This window comes from Netta rufina (assembly GCF_964035555.1).
Source record: "Netta rufina genome assembly, chromosome: 3".
Lineage (NCBI taxonomy): Eukaryota > Metazoa > Chordata > Aves > Anseriformes > Anatidae > Netta > Netta rufina.
In genome coordinates, this window is record NC_140125.1 from 33,109,341 (window position 1) to 33,131,982 (window position 22,642).

General features: G+C 37.1%; 1 protein-coding gene across 1 annotated transcript in view; it reads left to right on the top strand.

Annotated features, from left to right (window-relative positions):
* Window positions 1–22,642, top strand: part of CRIM1 (cysteine rich transmembrane BMP regulator 1) — a 182,115-nt gene that overhangs the window by 124,330 nt on the left and 35,143 nt on the right. The window contains exons 7-8 of the mRNA XM_084285163.1: window positions 2,952–3,149; window positions 20,968–21,096. Coding sequence (XP_084141289.1) covers window positions 2,952–3,149; window positions 20,968–21,096 — 327 coding nt within the window. The remainder of the gene's footprint in view (window positions 1–2,951; window positions 3,150–20,967; window positions 21,097–22,642) is intronic.

A 22,642-nucleotide genomic window follows, 5' to 3' on the forward strand; every position in this document is an offset into this window, starting at 1 on the left:
TGTTTCTTAATTCAATTTATTTTTACTTTTCTTGATTGCTGTGTCTGAGTACAATATCTTATATTTTTGTGGTGTTTCTCTGATGTTGACACTCTGTCCTTTTCCTATAGAGCTGTTTCTTTTCCCTTCTGGATTAGAACATTCTTAGACATGGCCACATGTGCTGTACTTTTTGGGGGCCTTTTTCCCAAAGGCCATCAGAAGCTGTTGCTAATTTCTGCATGAGATATTTAGACCCCTCCAAAACAGCAGCAGTGTGTCTAAGACTGTATCTGTCATTTTGCAGCCTGCTTCTTCCAGTCATTGTTCTTCTGTTTAGCTACAGAAATGTATACAATTATAGCAAAGAACCAAGGCAGTAATCTGGCTTCAGTGTTTTTCTCTTCCTCCTTCACCTTGTTGACAGCCAGCTCTTCTGCATGTTAGGACTGCAGTCCTCCTAAAAAAAGATCATGTGGGAAATTTCACATTGACCCTCTTGCTTACACTAGAAAGTATTTGACACATCTTCTGCCAGAATTCAAACAGGAATCCACGGTAGGAAGATGAAGGGCTGTTGCTGTGCACTTGGATCTTGCCCCATCGTGGGTTTGGGTATGGCCACAATGTAGACAATGGCCTGTGAAACACGCCTGGTCTGTGTGGTTAAATGTAAACTTGGGAATGGTGTCCCAAAAATAAGTTGCGAGAGAAAAAAAAAAAAAAAAAAGTGAGAAAAAAAAAAGTTGGAAATCTGAAATCTAATAGAAGAATCTAGCTGCTAATGTCACTTTCAAACACTTTTCTATGAATTTAATTTCAGTGTTCCTGTAGTTCCTTGTGGAGCAAATAAGCCAAAATATCCATTGTAGTTGTGCTTAATTCCACATAGATAACGATAAAAATTAAGAACTTTGTGTTAAAATAAAAATAAATAAAGTCTAAAAGAGGCAGCTACAGGAGCTAGATCTTTTCAACAAGCACAGCATATAGTGAATGATACTTTTGGGGGCTCTTGGAAGGATACTTTTGAAAGATGCTATTGGAGGTTTTGGCAGCTTAGATTGTTACTGCCTAACAGAACACTCCAGAGATCAAAAAACATCTGGATAATGAAATACCAGGATGATGAAGATTCAGTGCTATACCATTATTTAATGAAAGATTTAAAAAGTCTAGCAATGGCATGTCTGATGTAGTAAAACCTTTTCTGAGTAAGTGCAGATTCACTGCTGAATTGCTCTATAAGGTGCCGAGCTTATAATATATATAAAATCTGTTTTTATTTCCTGTAATTCACTTATGTAAATCTTCTGAGATTGGGCGTCATGACAGTAAAATGAATAAACAATATATCTATATATGTGCTGTATCTGGGCACTCTGATATACTCAAATTTTTGTCTAGATTTGGACTTTGGTTCTAGGTATATCCTTCATCCTCTTAGTTTCGTGATTTAAATAGTCAACAATCTTACTATTTGTCATTACATTGTTCTGCTGTATCATACAGTATTTAAAGTCAACTTTTCCATATCTTTTGACCTTTGAATAAGACTAGTATTGTACCTGCAATTAAAGCTTTTTTTTTTTTTTTTTAAGACAGGTAGATAAAATAATGATGATAATTTACAGTTATTTAGTACAACTTCCTTTTTCAGGTAATAGCTGTGATGTAATTTCTGCTGAGGTGATTAAAAGGCCAAATTGCAGGTTTTTTTGTCAAATCATGACATTTCTGGTGCATGATTTTGTGCTAGGGCTTGTAGCACTAAATCAAGGAGTCTGATTTCTCACTTCTGAATGATTGAATGGTAAAATTTGTTGTATTCTACTATAAATCCTATTTGATTTACATGCGTTCTCTTAAGTAAGTCTAGTCAACTGGCTCCCTTTTAATGTATTGTAATTTTCCTGGTTCCTTTAAGCAATTAAAAAGGGAAAAAAAAAAAAAAACCAAAAACGCTCTGATCTCTTTCTTAATACCTCACGTTATTAAGACATCTTAATAAGTGACATCTTAATCAGAATCCCACACATGAATTGTATGACAAAGTTCACTTCATTTGATTGCATATGATTTCATTTCTGATTAGGTCAAAATAATTAATTATAGATTCAAGGAAATCTCAAAACATGTAAGTTGGGAAGTTAAGAGATTAAGAAACATCTTAGTTTTTAAAGTCTTATGTTCCCCAAGCTACCTGCTTTTGAAATAACTTAACCCTTTTTGATAAAATGGGGATTGTCACTAAAATTCAGTGTAAGAGTGAGTGCCAGATAGAAATTGTGTGCAGATTCACTCTGAATTTTCAGAGTTTGTTAGTGTCATAAACTGAAACAATGGTTTATAATAAGACAAAAGCTATTAGCAACTGCTGTTCATTTTGCCTTTGTTTCAGAGATGGTTGACTAAACTTCAGAGTATTATCCCAGGTTTCGTTGATTTTTTTTTTTTCATGTAGGAAAAATGCAATGTTGACATTCAGTGACATGTTGACATGAGTCATTGCAGTAGTTCATTGAGATGCTTCCAGTTTTCATTTTGAATCTGTGGAGTCAGTTTAAAAAAAAAAAAAAAAAAAAAGTTTTGAAAAACAAAAGCAGAAAAATCAAAAACTGAGCCTTTTAAAAAATAAAACCCAGCCATCTGTACATGCATTTTCATTTCCAGATCTTCTTGTTAAATTCAAAATTTGAGTTGAAATGTTTAAAAATAGAACACTGAATTTATGAATGCTCAGTATAAGCTAATTTAACATTTTCAACAGTAAATATCAATATTAAAATATCTAAATTGTTACCTATATTATTTAATCTCTGTGTGCCACAGTGTGGTTCTTAGTGTTTGATAGTGGCTTCACATATCTTCTTTAACTAATATAATATCCTGTTATTGCAGTTATTCGCATGTAAAATTTAGGCATAAAAATGTGTTAAAACTTCTTGTTCTATTGCAACTTCTCATTTCAGACCCAGTTTACCCTGTAAATAACCCTGCTGGCTGTTATGCCAATGGTCAGATCCAAGCTCATGGAGACCGCTGGAGAGAGGATGACTGTACTTTCTGCCAGTGTATCAATGGAGATGCTCACTGTGTTGCAACAGCCTGTGGACAGAGCTGCTTGAATCCCGTCAAAGTCCCTGGAGAGTGCTGCCCAGTATGTGAAGGTGAGATCTGTATTTCCCTATTATGCTTTATTCTGCCATGGCTACTTTTTACCTACTAGTTCCTAATTTACTTTATAGTTTTGGTACAGCATTTCCCGTGACCTAATAAACTAATGGCACAGGGGCTAGAGGGAAGGTAGCTAATTTTTAAATTGTGACTACAGTGTGGTTTAACCACAATGGCATGTGCCCATGCTCAATATGCCTTGGGTGCAATAATGCATAGTAAGAGGTCATTTAAGTTCAGCATTGTTAACTAATTTTACTTAGTTATGCTTACAGCTTAATAATAAATATAGGAGGAATTAGTGGATCAAAATGTTCATCAAATGGTATTACTGATAATTGAGTTATTCCTCATTTCGTATTCATCAGTATCATGTAGTGACGATTCAAGATCTTTGCACAATGTAGTTGGACATTGGGCATAATTATAGTACAAATTAAAGCATCGTTATTTCATTGAAGCTTACAAAGGATGATTGTTAACTGGGAGATAGATTTTAATGTTTAGAGTTTAAAACGTAATTACATTTTGCGGAAATAGATGCGCCTGATATAACAGACTGAGATTTTAACTATATTGCAAACACTTGCCCAGCCTGGCCATGAAAATGTGAGAGGTTTCAAACTTATATATTTAAAATACATATATGTTCAGAGTTGCATTTTCTGTGGTAGTTGCTCATTGTGAAAAATACCAGATCATTCAGTTTCTAAATCAGAATTCTAGATCTGTCTTCATAGCTGTATTCGTAGTGTACAAATACTTTCAGGTGTGCAGGCTTAGTAAGCTGCCACTTATTTTTCCTGTTCCATCTCTGATAGAATGAAATTAATTTTGTATAACTTCTTGTGGCCTTTCTTGGTTTGCAGTATCCATCCAAGTTCATTGAGTAGTTGCTCTTTAGGAGAAATCTGAGGAGCTTAAAGCTTTCTTATTGGTGCTTTTTCATGCCAAAATTCACATCACAGGATATGAAGAAGGTGTCTGATAATGTATAAAATCTGCATGTGAAGTATAAAGAGTTACTACTTTCACACTGAATTAATTTTATGATGAGGAAGCGGTTTAACAGATTTTAATCCCCAGTGATCCTCTCCAGATGGGTATCAAAGACTATGTGCTGTCACCACTCCTTATTTAGTGTTTATGAGTAGTGCAAGCTTAGGAAGGTAGCATGGAGAGGTAGATTTTTGGAAGTATTTTCAATACGTTGAGTTTTTTTCTCCAGTGAGAATGGACAAATATCTTTTTTCCCGTTCCAGATTGGAGAAAATGGATGAGGGACAATTGGATTAAAAGCATATCTACAGCAGACTGAGATAATTATGATGTCCCAATGCAGCCAAGCGGACACTTCATTAATGTACCACACTAGTGCCACTAGTGCTTTTAGAGTATGCAAGGTAGCTCGTCTGGACTTGGTTAGGTAATTCTGTACTATGACAAGTTTTTCCTCCTAGAAGCAAATGTAGTGTCTACTTTAGTCTGTAAAAGTTTGTTTGCCATCATTTGTAATGGCAGCTTTCTCAGGACTCTGAGAAGAACATAAGGTTCATGGGGTCCCAGGGGGTATTTGAGGGAGTTTCTGAGTCCTGACAATCTTGGGCTGTGTGTGCTGTGCACAGCAGGTGTGGGCTGCAGCCCTGACAGCCTTCTTGGCTGACAGCAACACGTTAAACACATGGTGACCACTCGGCAGAAGCCATGTCTTCTAGTTCTGTTCCTCCATCACCCATTAGAACTAATGCCACCAACCAGATGGAGCTCCAAGCAGCTCATGCAACCACCCAGCTCTTGGGCTGTGCCTGGTACTGCTCCTTGAGATGGAGGGCAAGAGGAAGCACACCAGCATGAGGCAGTTGAACTGCTCTGTCTGGTGGCCAAGCTTCAGGAAGAGGTGGGGAGACTGAGAAGCATCTGGGAGCCCAAAAATTTGATAAATCAATGGAGCTGTGCTATGCCTTAAATATGCACATACCAACCTGGTGTGGCTACTACTGAGACAGGCCCAGTACCTGCTCTCTGTCAGGATAAAGGCAGCAACTTGAGGGACATGGAGGAGTGGATGCAAGTTACTGCATAGAGCTGCAAGAGGAGACCATGTCTGCCTGCTCAGTTTCCACTGCAGAATAGGTATGAGGCTCTGGGTGTGGCCAATGAAGGTTGTGAAAACAGGGAAGAAGTGGCATCTGTGCGAGTTCATGGGAGCCCAGGGAGGTCCCCGCTGCCTGGAAGCTAGCCAACATTACATCCATCTACAGAAAGGGCATGAGAGAAGACCCAGGAAGCTGCAGCCCTATTAGTCTAACATCAGTCCCTGGAAAATTTATGGAGAAAATTATCCTGGGGGATACTGAAAGGCATTTAAAGAACAAAGCTATTATCACACCTAGTCAATATGGGTTCATCAAGGGAAAGTCCTACCTTAGTAATTTGATGCCCTTCTGTGATAAGGTCACCCACTTGGTAGATGAAGGGATGACTATGGACATAATCTTTCTGGGTTTCAGTAAGGCCTTTGATGCTGTCCTTCACGGCATCCTTTGGCCTAACTGTCCAACTGTGAGGTAAACAGGTTCACTCTACCAGTTGTCCAGTCTGGACAGAAGGAGGCCAAGGGGTGGCCTCACTGCTCCCTGCAGCTCCCTGAGGAGGGGAGGTGCAGATGGAGGTGCTGGGCTCTGCCCCCTGGTCACTGATGGCAGGATGTGTGGGATCAGCACAGAGCTCAGCCGGGGGAGGTTCAGACTAGGCTTTAGTAAACATTTTGTTGCCACAAATGTGGTCAAACACTGGAACAGGCTTCCTTGAGATGTGGTTGATGCACCGTGCCTGTCTGTGTTCAAAAGACATTTGGATAATGCCCTCAGTAATATGCTTTAACTTTTGGATAGCTCTGGAATGGTCAGGTGATCTTTGAAGGTCCCTTCCAGCTGAACTAATCTAACTGACATATTACAACAGTGTAATGGAATCAATATTTAAATTAGATTATTGTGTCAATTATTTTTTTTGTCTCAGAAAATCTGAGTTTCGCTATTTATAATGTCATGCTAGTTGTTCTGTGCTGTATGCCTAATTGCAGTCATCTGGTTTTGAGTGCATCATCTGGAGGCGAGTAATACTGAATGGTATTTTCAGCAATTTTTAGCTTAAAGGCACCACATTTTACTTGTTACTTTGATAGCACATAGTCCCACATAAACAGTCAAGGGGTAAGATTGAATATCTGTCTTAATTTGTTAAATTTTTTCTCTGAAAGCATATTCCAAATTAAATCCCCTAAGTGTCAGCCATGATGCTTCTCTGCATAATACCCCATTAAATCTGCATAACTATAGCTTAACCTTAGTTTTGCAGTGTAGTATATGAGCAGAAATGTTTACTGAATAGAAACTCAAGCATCAAATGTTGCACTAATAGCTTAAACCCATTGTCCTGTGTTCCCCATTCTGTTGTTTATTGTTTTATTTTGTTTTTCCATCCATTTACATCTCTTATCTCCTACTGTTCAGTGTAGAAAACCAAAATCCATATCTCATACGGGCTAATTTCTGGGATCACTGATGCTATTCAGTATCATATTTGCAAGTTATTTGAGATAGGGGTGCAAGGCATAATGCAGCATAACTTATATTCAATAAATGGATAAAATGAATGTAAAGTTAGCAAGTGATTTTGAGACAGCAGTTTACCAGTCATTGTAAGGGTAAACATACCTCCTTTTAGACCTCCCTTTTATTGCCTCCAAGTTCTCACTCACATTCCACACACAGTGAAAATGTTTGGTCAACAAAAGTACACCATAGTGAAATAATGTTCTTTTTATGTGTCGATTTAAAATGACCATATGTAATAATTCTTAAGTTGTATTTTGCAAATTCATCATAAATTTACTTTATTTTTCTTCTCTTATATTTATAGCTTATTTTACATGAACTAGTTCACTTTCTGAGGACTTGTACAGGTTGTAGGAAACAAATATTTTTCTGCTAGAATCTTAATTATGCTTCATCTCTAAAGCAGGAAGAAAGAATGATGCCTATTGAAAACTTTCTATTATTTTTGTCAGTTTAGTTGATGATGGACTGATTAAAGCCCATATTTCCATTTTTTTAAATAGCCATCGTATCAAGAATAATAAGTCAGAGACTTAATATGCTTACCACTGTTTTTAAAGTATGCGTTTATTTCTCATCAGGCTTTTGTTTACAAGTGAAACAAATCGAGCATGCCAGCAGCTGACTTCAATTGTGTGAGCTTACTTTAAGTATGCCAGATATTAGCTCTTTAGCATGTGAACCAAAATATTTAGTCAAAGATGTTTCTATCATTTATTTTATTTTGAGTGTTGAGGGATAGAATGGCTTGTTGGCCATAGAACTGACTGACAAATTCAAATCAAAGCTGCCTGTGGATCTGGCCTGGTTACAGGTCATCTAGAGCAAATCTTTATTAGTATCAGCCACTCGTGACTTTTCCCCTGTCTTTCATGCAAATACTGCTGCACCAACAATTTTGCCAGTTCAGTTACTTGCTGGCTGCTCTATAATCGGTTTAAATGAAAAGAGATATCTGTTCCTATAGAGAAGTTTACGTTCCTGCAACTGCATAAGGATGAAGTTCCTGAATTATACTTTCATATAAAATTTGTAGTTGAGATCAAGTACAATGTCATAGAAGTTCTGTGAACGTAGGTTCTTGAAGTGTTTTATCAGAGTGTGTCCTGGTTTGGTTGGAGATAAGTTCATATTTTGAAAATGTTTAATCACAAAATGTTAGATACCTGCTTTCATAAGTATCCCGAGAAATGTCAGCACATGAATGTGTTCAGTCCTTTGAACACAATAAATCCAGACTGTTAGAACATTCACACTACTTCATGAAGAAAATTATGGTGAATTATGAGAACTGAGAAAACCGGAGTTCAATGATGGGAGACACTGAAGACATACAGATATATATACAGGTTTCCAATTTAAAGATCTAAGGGAATGGCAATTTTAATACAAATTATTAGAATGGAGAGTCTCTTTTCCAGTTTTTTTTCAGTTTTCTGCAATAAACCCTTTTTAATTAGTCTTCGTAGACTGCATACATTTCCATAGCATGGGCTATCTATGCACATGATACATTTTTCAGTGTTGCTTGGACATAGCATTCCAAGCAGTTAGAAATGTGTAACTTTCCAAAAGCTTGTCTGGGCTTCGCTGGGCTTGCAAAAGGTGGTAATCACTCAGCTGCCCCCAGCCCCTCCTGTATTTGCATCTTCTATGCTGATGCAGGAGCGGGTGGCTGAGTGAGGGGCTGCAAATCCTTTACACTGGAGCTGCCAGCAGAGACCAGCTGGGAGGAATGGCAGGAACGTAGGGTTCTGTAGGGGAGGAGTTCAGTGCTCCGGCTGTGTATGCATGGCTTTAGTCTTCAAGTCCCTGGACAGCCTTTCTTGAGTTGCACTGTGGTTAGCATCTGCTAGCACCTGTGCTGGGACCAGGTCTGCTTGATGTTTTCACTAGCAAACCTACAAACTCAGGAATTGAATAGAAGCTGAATTTATGTAATCTCCAGACAACAAAGCTAGAAATGGCAGCCAGTATCTTGGAGAGCGGAGTATGAATTTGTTTGTTTTAAAGCAGAAACTAGGTGGAAAAATATTGAATGAATTCAACCAGGGAAAAATCAGCTGGGCTGTGTTTGGAGGAAGTTCTTCATGAGTCCTGACTCCTGAAAACCCCATTTAACATTTTCCCTGAGACGTTTGGTGATAAAAGGGGCAGAAGTTGAACTAGAGCCTTGAGAGGGCAAATGACAAGCTGAAATTATGGTCACAAGTACAGTTTGCAAGACATGAAGTAATTGTATTGCTCTCTTTGCTATGGGTAAGTGTGATATTCTAGCCCTTGGTCCTTTTCTGGATATTGTTCCTCTGAAAAGCATTCAAGCAAGGTGACAACTCTGAAGGGGAGCTATAAGGACAGTACAAGCTCTGAAAAACATGTCCTAGGATGACAGATTGAGTTGTGTTGGTTTAGCATAAAGAGGAAATGATGAAGTTGGAATGAGAAGACAGCAGTCTTCAAAGTACCTAAAAGGTTGGTGCAAAAAGAAAGGAAGCAGTATATTTTGCAGTATCCTCTGAAGATAAGACAAGAAAAAAATAATTTTTGTTGCAAAAGGGAAGATGTGTATTAGAGGAAGGCAGAAAGTTGAGGAAAACAAAATTCCTTCTGTGGAATGTTTTGACTGAGATTGTCATTTTGATTCATTCAGGGAATCACAGCTTGTATTTTCAGCCTCAGTGAGAGAAGATGCTCTCAGGAAATTGCATACATAACTGAACAGAGTAATAATAATTTGTGTGCAGTTTTCAGTGTTTATGCAGGTGACGACTGTTGCTCAACAATATGCAGTTGTTGTCTTTTCTTGAAGTAAACATCAAAGTGATCAAAGGGCTTTTGGCAAGACCTCTGGTTAGAGTAGGTCCACGTGTGTCACTTCTTGCCAGTTTTCTGACACAGCAATGCACATGGGTTGTGATTGTGCAAGATGTGTACAGATAAAAGCCCAGGATGGGAGCAGGGGGTGGCTAGAGGAGAGCATGTCTGGGCAGGGGGAGAGGCAGAAAGTGAGGGCCGTGGAATAAGGCATGTGGATGGGGGGGGAAAGGATGGGGTGCAAGATAGGGCAATGTCAGACACTGAGACCAGAGGATAAGAAGCTGCAAAGCTGGTTTAATCAGAATGCTCTTAAAGAAAAAGCCCATAAGCTTGCTAAAATGCTTTGAACAGCATTCTTCTCCTTCTGGCAAAGGGAACTCTCTTCCCTTGCAGAAAAGTGGTAGTTCTAGACAAACCCCAGAGGTTTTCTGTGCCATTTCTTCCTTTTGTCAGCCAACCCCCATTCTTGAGCCCTTCAGTCTTATATTGTTTTTCAAGGCAGGCACCTCCCTTCACTGGTGAGGGATGGGAAAAGCACAAAGAATTAGTTTTAAGCTTCTGATGGATGCTTCTATAGAGCTTCTATAGCTGCTGTAATGATATTGGTCCTTTGGGATTTGCCCTTGTTTACTTAATCTATTACCTACTTAGTCTGTTTTTTCTTTCTTTGTTTTCTAGACTGTCTTCATAAAAACCAAGCCTTAGGTAATCATACTGGCCCTTTGTGTTCTCCCCACAGTACAGCCAATAGCTTCTTGCAACACACAGTAGTCTCAAAGATAACCCATTTCTAAGATTTGATGAAAACAGCCAGATAGGTAGAGGGGACAAAGTGATTCTTCAGTGCCACAAGGGACTGCCAAGCTTTAGTATGCATTTGTACTTCATTTCTCTTCAGGTTCTTCACAGTAGCCAGTCTGGTTATCTGTGCTACTACATGAAATGGATCCATAGAAAATCAGTTTTTAGTTAGTGCTAATGATCACAGAACCGTTTGCTTCTCTGTTGGGTTAAAAATTGCTTCATTTCCTAAATAAAATGGATGTGGATGCTAGTAGCAATTCCATTTTTAATGAATTAAAAAAAGAAAAATTGGATACTGGAACTTCAAATAGATATTAAGTGTCAATGTGTAATAGCATATGAATAACACCAAACAAGCTACAAAGATAGAAAAAAACATGTCTCCCTCAGGCCATCTGCATCTGCAGTCATCTGCAAATAGGAGTAGCAGTCCTGTTCACAGGAAATAAATAGTGGGTAGGGTAGTAGGAAAATGCTTGGTTCTTTGAAACAAAAATAATAAATCCAAGTGCTCAGTACTACCATTGATGCCAAAAACGTCCCCTAGGAAAGACTAAGGTCAATTACATTTCCTTGCTTCTCCCCCAGACTAACGCTATAGATATGGAAAGTTGCAGCAAAGTTGGTTGATGTACAGTAGCTGGCCATCTCCCAGTGAGTTGTTCTGCATGAGAGCCCTCAGGTACAGGTGGAAGTGTTCCAGCATAAACTGTGAATGAGAAATTAAGTGTTAGACAAGGTCCTCTCAGAGGATTTTCATGAATAAGGCCTGCATTACTTCGCTGTCATTATGGCTGACACTTTATCTTCACAAAAAGAAATTAACATTTTCATCAATAAAGGGCTTCAAACTCTAGCTGAGACATAATTCAGTTCAGTTCCTTTAGCGTATCCAACACTTCATTAAGTAAAAACAGGCAGCACAGTCCCGTGAAAAGAAATTTGATTCATTCATGATGAAGTCAGTGGTAAAGAACAGTGTTCACCGGTGTAAGATTTGGGCCCAGGCATCTACTTAGAACGTGAAGTGTAAGTTATTGTTCAGAATCAGCACTGTAGGTCTGGACCCATCTTGTAATCAAAATCAATTAAGAGACGCAAACACAGTGCTAAAGAGAATTGAGCTTACGTTTGCCAGATCATGTTTTAGCGTAGCTTTTTTAGACAAGACAGCTGAGACTGTCAAATCACACAGCCCGGGGTGCAATGAAACCTACTGCCAATAAAAGTCTTTCTGAGTTTAAGAAAGTCAAGAGCACTAGACTGGTATACAAAAATCTTCTAGTTTTCAGTGATATATCATCACTGTTGAAAGAACTGTTTCTGAAGACAGTTGAAAGGACGAACAATCAAGGAATGCTAGTGAATATATATATATGTATGTATCAATGCAGCTAAGGATGTCTTACTTTTAAAGAACCTTGCGGATCATCTAATTCTTTTCAGTGCCTGTAGCATTCATAGACTTGGCCCAGATGCACACTAATTTAGTGTTTGTAAGCCCACCTAGTAATGATAATTGAATGGCTTTTTTACCTTCATGATTGTTTCTTAGCAAATAAGCTTAATTTATTCTGCTTTGATCACTGTGGTTATTTCTCAGTTTCAATCCACCTAAAGTTGTCCAAAAAACTGTTATCAAAATATATCTGAAGGTAATACTTGTCTACTAAACTGAAAACTGGAAAAACTGATTACAACAGTCAAAAGTTTTTAAGTTATCATCTTGGGAATAGAAGGCTTGTGAATATTTTGGTTACATTCCTGCAAAAAAAGACCCTTTCACACACATGCAGCATAGATTCATGGGAGGCCTCTTCAAGTTGCAACAATAAAAATAATCTAGGACTATAATAGTTACTTTTGAGGGGAAAAAATGATTTTACACACAGGTTAACTGTATTAATAAAATTTGAAATTAGTAGTCTTTCTGATGAATCAAACCATGTTTGGAAGCATCAATGAATATATTTTAAAAGTTACTACTTCTTTGTGACATTAGAAAATTTTCATATCTTATTAAGTCCTTGAATACTTTTTATGTTATGTAATGTAATGTTCAACGCTGAGTTGTTGAGCACTGAATACAACTAAACATTGGGAGGGGAAAAAAAAAGAAATCCTTCAAGGCATTAAGGATTTCAAACCCAGGAAGGAAATTCTCTTGCTCTGGACTTGGGACTGATACTTTTCATGTAATGGACTGAAGGGGCGGGGAAGCCTGGAATTCTAACTATGAGGATGGAAAACATTTAGTCACTCTTGGAATGATATGAATGTTTTTACAGGAAGCTTAAGTAAACACACATGCTGCTGCTTAGTAGGCTGCAGTTAACTTTTTTGGACAGCAGACAAAATTTAAACAAGTATATACACTCCAATGAAAGGCTGTTGAGCAGCACACCCTTCAGGAACAGTTTTTAGCCAGTTAACAGGTAAAAACGTTCAGTAATGAGTTAGACTGCTGTTCACTTGCAATTTTTTTTCTTAATTTTTGTAGTAAATATTTGAATGCACTATATTTCTGTAAATCAGTTGATGCTGGTTTTCCAGGATTAATCCTTCTAGAGACAGTTTGTGTTATAAAATACTACAGAAGAGGGAGCTATTTCACTTTCCCCAAATACAAGCATGCCCTTTATTATTGGTGTTAGAGGTCTTTCTTCACGTATAGAATGTGATTTTGACTCATTTTTTCCTCCCTCCCTTCCTTCCCCAGAAAATGCTTTCATTTCATACTCACTATAAGATGCTGAGCTGACTACTCTTCATGTATAGCTAACACTTTCTCCAAGTGTTGCAGGGCTGGTCACTGCCAAATCTGAACGCACTGCTATTTTATGAGTCGTCTCTCTGGGGTTAAAAGTCATTGTAAATTAAATGCATACACTTCAGAGTTATGTTCTGAGTTTGTGGCTGATCACAATAAGGCCTTTATGCAAAGTTTCTTGTTATCCTTCGTAATGAAGAAAAAAAAATATATATATATATCTTAATAGTTAATTATTGCTAGAAGTACTGGAAGTATCAGTGGGCAGTATTCATTTATGGAATTAATTAATTTGTTTTCCCATTTATACTCAAAGGATTTTGTGATCTTTTTTTTTTATTTTTTGTGATCGATAAATATTTTTGTGGTCCAAAAGGGGGGAGGGGGGGGAATATACTGTAGAGCTCACCAGTAGATACAAAGTTTCTCTGTGCAATACCCTGAAAATGTGTTTCCATGTTCTAGCCTTTTTAATAATACACACAATAAGTTAATCTATTTTATCTGATTGCCTTTAGCTATACTATAAACCAGTTCACATTAACAAGATGGGAATATGAAAAATGGGGCTGTGGAGTTCTAGCGTAGAGTGTTGAAGCGTACAATCCCACTTCTCATGCTACAATTATCGCATTTAAATTTTTGTGTTTGGGGTATTCAAAGGAGATAATTTTAAAGCTCTGTAATAATGTATCTATAGAGCTTATAATTTTATGTTTTGATGGAGCATGTTTCTATGATGCAGATTTAAATGTCTTTGTTAATGTGAAGTTAGCAGAAAATGCTGGTTTTGTATAGATAAATGTACGTATAAAATGTAACCAGAAAAAAAAAAAAAAAAAAGATACATATAGATACATATATAAATAAAATGTTTGCAGTTTCAGGGTCTAAAGTATCCTCTCTTTGCCATATTTTATTTGATATGTATTTATTGACTGATATCAAACCATACTCTGTGTTGTAGTTTATTATATAAACAACATAATATTTACATATAGGCGTATGTAAATAATACTCTGATATGTTTGGGACTGTTTACACCAAACTTTAGTAGCTTTCAAGCGTATGTGTGCTTAGAGCAATACTGAGTTGAGCTGCACAGGGAGCATGGATGAAGATGATTAAGAGAAGAAATCAGACCCCTCTGTGTCTGTTTAATTGGGATAACCATTGTGCTTGAATCAAACAAAGTAATTGAATGAACATGTTTGATTTATATTTTTGTTGTACTTCTTTGTGAAGGAAATATAGTTTTATCATAATAGCAGCTTTTTTCCCTTCTCTTTTGAGAGGAGAACTGTTGCAAGTGGAATTAAAATCTGGACTGATTCAGTAGTGTCAAACACCTGTCCTAACATGTCTAGTTTCTTGAGGTTAAGATACACAGCAGTCCAGTCTAATGGTCAATTAGAAGCAGCAGTAAAAGTTCTGTATTTGCTTTTAAATTCATTCATATTTAATAATGTAAATCTAGCAATTGAATTGGCGAATTTGAAAATTTCACAACATGCAGAAGGGAAAAAAAAAAAGAAAAAGAAAAAAAAGAACACAACAATTACTTCTGTACTTTAAACCGATTTTGAAAAAGCCAGGAGTAGATATTTCCTTGACACAGGGAAATTTCCCTGACTCAAAGTCTGAAACAAAGCATGTTTTGATTTTAAATGCTACATTCCAAATTAAACAAAGCAAAAAAGCTTGTTCTAAGTATTCTCTGTGTCATAATAATAATAATAATAGGCTAAATAAGATGTTTTTAAGGTATTAACATAAAAGAGAACAAAAAAAAAAAAATGGCACCAATTAAAGCCGGTTGCTGCTGTCAGCAAATAACATTTCAGAGAGAATTGCTCTGTTTTAACTGCCTGGAAGAAATCTTGCTTCTTGAATAGAGAGCTACTCCTTAAGTCATTGTGTAAATTTCAGAGAGATGATACTAGACAAGCATATATTTTTATTGAGTTAGAAAGGTAATCAGTATTTGGTAAAAGCAATACAAAAACAATCAGAAACTGAATTGTTAATCCATGGATTGTATGTATTTCCCTGATTACGATCCATCAAGGATATTTCTGCTTTCACTGGAGATGTCCTGAATTTGTGTGAAATTGAAATTCTTAGAATTATGCGGGTTGGAAGGACCAGGGATTATCTACCTCCTGCTCAAAGCAGGTCCACTTATAGCAGGCTGTTCTGGGCCTTGTTCCAAGGAATTTCAAGGATGAAGATCCCACAACCTCAGTACGCTAGCCTTTGACCACCCACATGGGTGTCGAAGAGGATCAAACAAATTTGTTTCAAGTTGTAATTTCTCATGTTCACACTTGTATTTTTTGCCTCTCATCATACCTTTGACCACTCTCAAGATGAGCTTGGCCTATCAGGAAGTTACAAGACAGCAGAAGAATCCCCCATTTGTCCTCCTTCTCCTCCATGCCAAACAACCACAGTCTCCCATCCTGTCCTCTTATGCCACCTGTTCCAGCCTCTGACCAGTTTGGTGGCCCTGTGGTGGACTCGCTCTGGTATGTCAGCCTCTCTTTTGTTCCAGATGTGGAACAAGTCCTAAATAGAAGGGAAGCATTACTTCTCCGAATGTACTTGCCAAGCTCTGCAGGTACGTCTTGTCCTTCACACAAACCAAAACTGAACAGTTGGTGCTCTCTTGTAATACACATGGCATATCAGTGGAATCCTTTCGCTGATATGAATTCAATGTCCTAAGTTCAAATTTTATATAATTTAAGGGGATGATAGGAAAATTTGTATAATTTTCAATCCAATATCAGCTGTAGAGGTTGTTGGTTTTTTTGCTTGTTTGTTTGTTTTTGTTTTAATTCTCCTAAAACTAACTAAACAATTTTGTAAAGATAATCTCCAAAATTAGAGGGAAAATTGAAATCTTTAATGAATTGTTCACTTTGCCATTCAGATAAAAAATAGAATTCAAGAAGATTGCAGTAAATGGTCTTGGATTTTTTTTTTCCAAGACTTCAACAATCAACAGTGTATTTTAGTTTATTTCTTTATTTTCTGATAATTTTAAATGCTCAAACTGTGTGTATAATAAAATTCTAATCTTTAGAAACTTCTCCCCCCTCCTCCCCCCCGTGTCATTGAAACATGGATACATCAGTTTTTCTCAATTTCTGAATACTTCAGCAGAGCATTATCCTAGCATACCAGTACTCATCCAAGTGTAACAACATATACATATGACAGTGGCTGTTGCCACTGTCAGAGCCACAGTTCTAGACTAGATGCACCATCCCATGCTCTTCTGTGTGTCTGTATACACATATTATTTCACGTTTTCAACAGAAGAAACTGCTCTTTGTGACAAAAGGTATGTCACATCACTCATGGGAGAAGTGGATGGTCTCAAACATCAGAAAATAGCAGAAAAGAGAGGTTTGAGGACTGTTTTTCTTTCTCTTGCAAAATATCCTGGGTAGAAAAATGTCAATGAAAGTGGTCTTATTCCACCTTGACAACTTCCCTTTTTTTCTGATGGCCAGGTTTTGTGACAGTATTGCTAATGTAGGCACTGATAAAGCCAGTTCCAGGTATTGTTTGAATGTCACTGTCTTCCCTTCTCTCCCTGTAAATATGCACTTTGATTTCAACCCCTTCAGGGGTTTGATCACATACTGTAGAGTTGGTTCAGTGGGGCAGACTGATAGACAAACAGCAGCTGAAATATCTACTATGGATTTCAAAAATTTTGAAGTGACTTGTAAATAAAATGGCAGATCCTTGTATCCTTGTTTATGCTCTGTTTGGTGCCTCAGATAGGTCTGGATTTCAAATAATGTTTTAAATCTGCCTTCAGCCTGAGAGCAGCATCACTTCTCATCTTGAAATGAGGAGGAAGAGAATGTGCAGTGATGTCACATAGCAAACTCAACTATGGTATGATTAAATGTTAACAGATTGTGTGACAATAAAATTGTCTTGTCTATTTACTCCTCTCAAACCTAATGTAATGAAAATTTTCTCTGGGATGGGACATGCAGACAATGATTTTGTTTTTCCTCCTTGATTTACAATTTTATAATTTCAGTTATTAGCTGAAGAGTATTTATAGCAAAGTGAAAAGTGTAAAAAAAAATAAATGTTCAAAATGTTGATCAAGTTTATAGCAAGCAAATTAATAATCCCCTGCACTTAAATTCAGCATAGAAAGTTTCATGCTCAGAGATAGTATATATGGCAACAAGATGTTCTAATAGAAATCTGCATTTAATCTGATACTTCACATCAGCAAAATCTGTTTTATTAAAAAAAAAAAGAATCATCCAGACTCTCTTCAATCCCTTTCTCTTTATTTTCTTCTTCACTCTTTCTACAATATAGCTTTATTGTTGTAAAAACACACAGACAGAAACAGCACACATTTTTCCCACCATTGTCTGTTCATTTGTGCACTAGATCTTTTTTTTCTGCACTTTCTACTGAGAGCAGCAGTGAAAGCCTAAATCGGATCATGTGGCCATACATGCTTTTTCAAGCCTAACTACTGCTTGCTTATTCAAATAACCAGCAGCCTGGCAGCAGCAGAGCTGGCTTTATTTGTTGAGTCTTGTCTAGCGAAGTGAAAAGGTTTGATAGTTTTTTTTTCTGACTGCATTTTTGCACATGTGGGGGTAGGGAATTAAATTATTTCTTTTGTCCTGTACTTGCAGCTCATTGAGAAGCAGGCATGCATATAAAATTACTGTATCTCAGGGCTTACCTTTAGGGGCAGAAGGCAAAAACAGATTTGTAAGCTTGCCTGGAAGCTCTCAGGATGCTGAAAGCAGAAACAAAAGTGAGAGGTAACAGCAAAATAAACTCCAACAAATACAAGACTAACAAAAATCTTTAAAATTAATAGCAACAGTTTATTTTTGTCCATGCTAAGAAATACTATATTGCTGCTTGTAGCAAAATTTCAAAATTGGTGTACTGGTAACCAAGACATAAGAGCATCAAAACACAAAACAGAACTTCAAAAAGTTACCAAAAAAAAAAAAAAAAAATCAAATAGTAAGGCTACTGTTTGCTTCACTTTTCCAGCTTACATCCACAAATTTTGCTTTGGATAGCATTAGTGCTCCAATGATTGGTAGTGTTTTTAACTACCATTGATTATAAGCAGTGCTGTGGCATTTTTGTCATTTAAGTATAGGGTTTGGGCCGTCTGGCCATTAACCAGTGTAGCTTCAGGGAATCTGTTCTGGTCTTTTGCTTGTTTATGATATTTTAGTTAAAGAAAACAGTGAGGTAGGAAAGAAGATTTTCAAAATAGGCACCAGATGCTAAGAATTAGTTTATTTGCAAAGGTAGTTTATATATTCTGCTCTAAACAGACTGGATTAATTAATGGAATTTCTGCAGTATATCATGCTATTTCTGTATATTGGTATGTTCTTCATTCCTAAACTAATGTTTTTTTGAAGTTGTGAATATTAGATATTAGGCATGAATGTGCTTTAGATTATTGAATGAGCTTGAAAACAGAGTCCACTGAGATTAAAAGAAGTTTAGTTTGGGAATTCACTTATTCTAAAATAAAATGCTCATTATGGTTTCTCTTCCATGCAGTACATGCAAAGAGCCATACAATGGAAAAAATAAAAATTAAAAAAAAAAAATCTGAAAAAAATAATTTAAATTAGAAGTGATTAGAGTCAAAAAGCACATAGAAGCTGTTATGCAAATTCCCAGCCTGTATTTAAACAGAGCTGTTGGTGTTTATACACGTGATATGTGTCGTGTATGTTTATTCTCCTGCAAAAATTGCCCAAGGATCAGAATTTGAATGGTATTTCAAAACTTTCAGAAAAGTGAGGAACCTGAACTATGATCTCTGAGAGAGAAGACTGAAGTCTTCCAACTTCCCCCTAGTGCCTATCATGCAGTTTTTTCTTTCAAACTCTGTACTTAGCTGACCTAATTTTAAAAGGATTAAAAATGTTCAGCCACTGCATAAACTGTTGTGAAGGGAAGAGAAGGGATGAGGGAAAGCTATGAAAGCAGAAAATTGTATAAGACAATGAAAACAGAAAGGCACATTCTTGTAATGGGGTAATTTTCACTTCACTGGAAAGCACGGGTGCAAAAGCTGCCTGCTGGATGCTGAACCAATAAGCAGGGAATTTTGTATTTTGGTTGTGTAGCAACTCTAGCAACTTCATAAACGTTGAGTATTGTTTCACTCTCAATCTGAGAGTAAGGACTATCAGCCTCTAAGGATAGCAAAATTTGCCTTTCAATGTATTTGATTTGGGGATGGCAGGTGGTAAGATATGGCAATCTTCAGTCCATGAAAATCTATATAAAACAGTATTTTATTGTCCTGATAATTTGTATACTACTTCTCCATATTTTCACAATTGATCACTTTATCTATTTGAATTTATTTAAAACTTAATTGCTTTAAAGACTTTTTCTCTTGAGATGGAAGAACAAGAAAAACCCAAACAATTGAAACAGTGAATTGAAAGCTCACATTTGTTTATTTAAAAGTTGTGCAATTTGTGTTTCCTAATGCTTAGTACAATATTAATAATGTTCATAACTAAATTCACAGAATCACAGAATCACAGAATTTTCTAGGTTGGAAGAGACCTCAAGATCATCGAGTCCAACCTCTGACCTAACGCTAACAGTCCCCACTAAACCATTTCCCTAAGCTCTACATCTAAACGTCTTTTGAAGACTTCCAGGGATGGTGACTCCACCACTTCCCTGGGCAGCCTGTTCCAGTGCCTCACAACCCTTTCAGTGAAGAAGTTCTTCCTAACATCTAACCTAAAACTCCCCTGGCTCAACTTAAGCCCACTCCCCCTCGTCCTGTCACCAGGCACATGGGAGAACAGGCCAAACCCCACCTCGCTACAGCCTCCCTTGAGATAGACAAAATCAGTCTCATACAGCAAGAAGGAATTTCAGAAACCAGATTTTTCATTCTTTCTGTATCCTGTTTTCTAATGGTAGTATTGAGCTTGCTTGCTATTTTCATATATTTGGGTTTTGTTTTATTATAGTAACATTGTATAATAAAATGCACAAATATTTCTGGCTACTGTATGTACCAAAAACAATTTCATACGCCAAAATGTTTAAATGGTGTACAAAATAAAGCATTAGACTGTACATAAATATCTAATAATTGACAATAGTATCCCCAATTTAAAAAAAATGCAATTTGGTACTGCAAATTATGCTGTGTAAGAAGTGATGTTTTCAATGAATGGTCGTGGTATATGGCTTCAAGATACCTTTCATACACTGTGTATCTTTCATTCCCATTTGGTATTCAGTCTCTTGTGCTTTAAATTTAAGTAAAAGTGATCTTATTCACATAAGGAAAGCTATGAGCTATTGAGTCAAACGCTTTGATTTGCATCTTGGTAGTATCAATCAACTGAGCACTGTGGAAAGCTCCAGTTACTTAGTTCCTAAGAATTTACATGGAGTTTTGGTGAAATACTTCTGGCAAAATAATGGGCAGAATAGGTATTTTGCATTCAGTTTTAAACTGCACATGCAAGAATGCTGATTTCATAGTGAACAGAAACATTGTGTTGGTTGTCTCCTATTTTCTATTTTATGCAGATTTATAGTTTGTAATGCATATATCACTTCAAAACAAAGCCTGTTTCTTGAATTTTTTAAGTGCCAAGAATATTCATGATTCAGAAGCAAAATTGGTTAAAAATGATTGTCTTTCTGTTGCACCATGTCTGCTTTTTATGAACTAAAAAAAATGCTGAAGTGATCTCAAATTTGTTTTATTTTTCTTACATTTAGAACCAACGTACATCACAATAGGTCCACCCACCTGTGAGATTTTGGTGAACTGCACTTTGACTGAAAAAGACTGTATCTATAATTTCAAACTGGATCAAAATGGTTGCCGCATTTGTCAGTGCAAAACTAGTGAGTATGCAAAAATAAAATGACTTATACGTTTTATATCTAGCTGTATGTGAAAATGTTAATATTCTGGTGTTTTCTTCATTCATAATTTTAGAGTGTTGTAATAGTAGTATACATGTGCTTTCTAGTTGTTCATCTTGCGAAGACAGGTTGCTGATTTCTGACACTACTTGTTTGCTTGCTAGGAATGTGTTTGGAGGAAAAATGCAAATGTCTGAAATCAGGGAAAAATAACAGCTAAACTAAAAAAAAAAAAAAAAAAGGAATAATTTGGGACTTAACATTCATGATAGTGTCCCCTTTTGAAGTCTTATTAGACTTCTATGTTCCATTTTCCTCTGTGTTTGTAAAGAGTTCAAGAGCATCTAGGTATCATAGAACCATAGAATTATTAAGGTTGGAAAAGCCCTCCAAGATCATCTGGTCCAACCATCCCCCTACCACCAAATATAAACCACTAAACCATGTCCCTAAGTACCACATCCTACCTTTTCCTGAACACCCCAGGAACAGTTACACCACCACCTCCCTTGACAACCTGTCCCAATGCCTGACTACTCTTTCTGAGAAGAAATGTCTCCTAATTTCCAACCTGAACCTCCCCAAGCGCAACTTGAGACCATTCCTTCTTGTCCTGTCGCTAGTTACCTGTGAGAAGAGAATGAGCCCCAGTTCCCCACAACTTCCTTTCAGGTAGTTGTAGAGAGCAATAAGGTCTCTCCTGTGCTTCCTTCTCTTCAGACAAAAAAAAAAACAGTTCCCCCATAGGACTTGCGTTCCAGGCCCTTCACCAGCTTTATACCCCTTTTCTGGACTCCAGGCTCCAGGGCCTTGATACCCTTCTTGTACTGAAGGGCCCAAAACTGAACGCAGTACTCGAGGTGTGGCCTCACCAGGGCTGAGTACAGAGGGACGATCACCTCCCTGCTCCTGCTGGCTGCACTATTCCTGATACAAGCCAGGATGCCGTTGGCTTTCTTGGCCACCTGGGCACACTGCTGGCTCATGTTCAGGCAAGCATTGACCAATATCCCAAGATCCTTTCCCTCTGCACAGATTTCCAGCCACTCTGTCCCAAGCCTGTGCACTTCAAAAACTCCTTATTGCCAAACAGCCTTTTTTTAACTTATTGTTTTAACTTATATTAAGCTTATTGGTTTTGAGGATCAAAAGTGTTTGAAAATGATACTTTTAGGGGGTGTTTGTATATATACAAACATATACATATATAATTTTATTTCTGGAACTTAAAGTACGCTTGAATTAAGATTTATGCAAATTTTAATTCAACATCTATTTTTTCCCCAATGAAAATCATTGGAGATTGTGAGAACTTTGCATGTATCAATGATGCATCTTCATAGTAAAGTAGCAAAAAACTATTTTCTCAATGTGTTTCTTTAGGAATTCAATGTTTACACAGGAACTATAACGCAAGGTCAGGTTTGTTCTTGAAATTGCCAAACAGAGAACTGGAGGACATCTCAGCTGGAGGACGTATTGCTGTGCTCACCAGCCCAGCCTAGGTGTTGGTTCAAACTTCCTG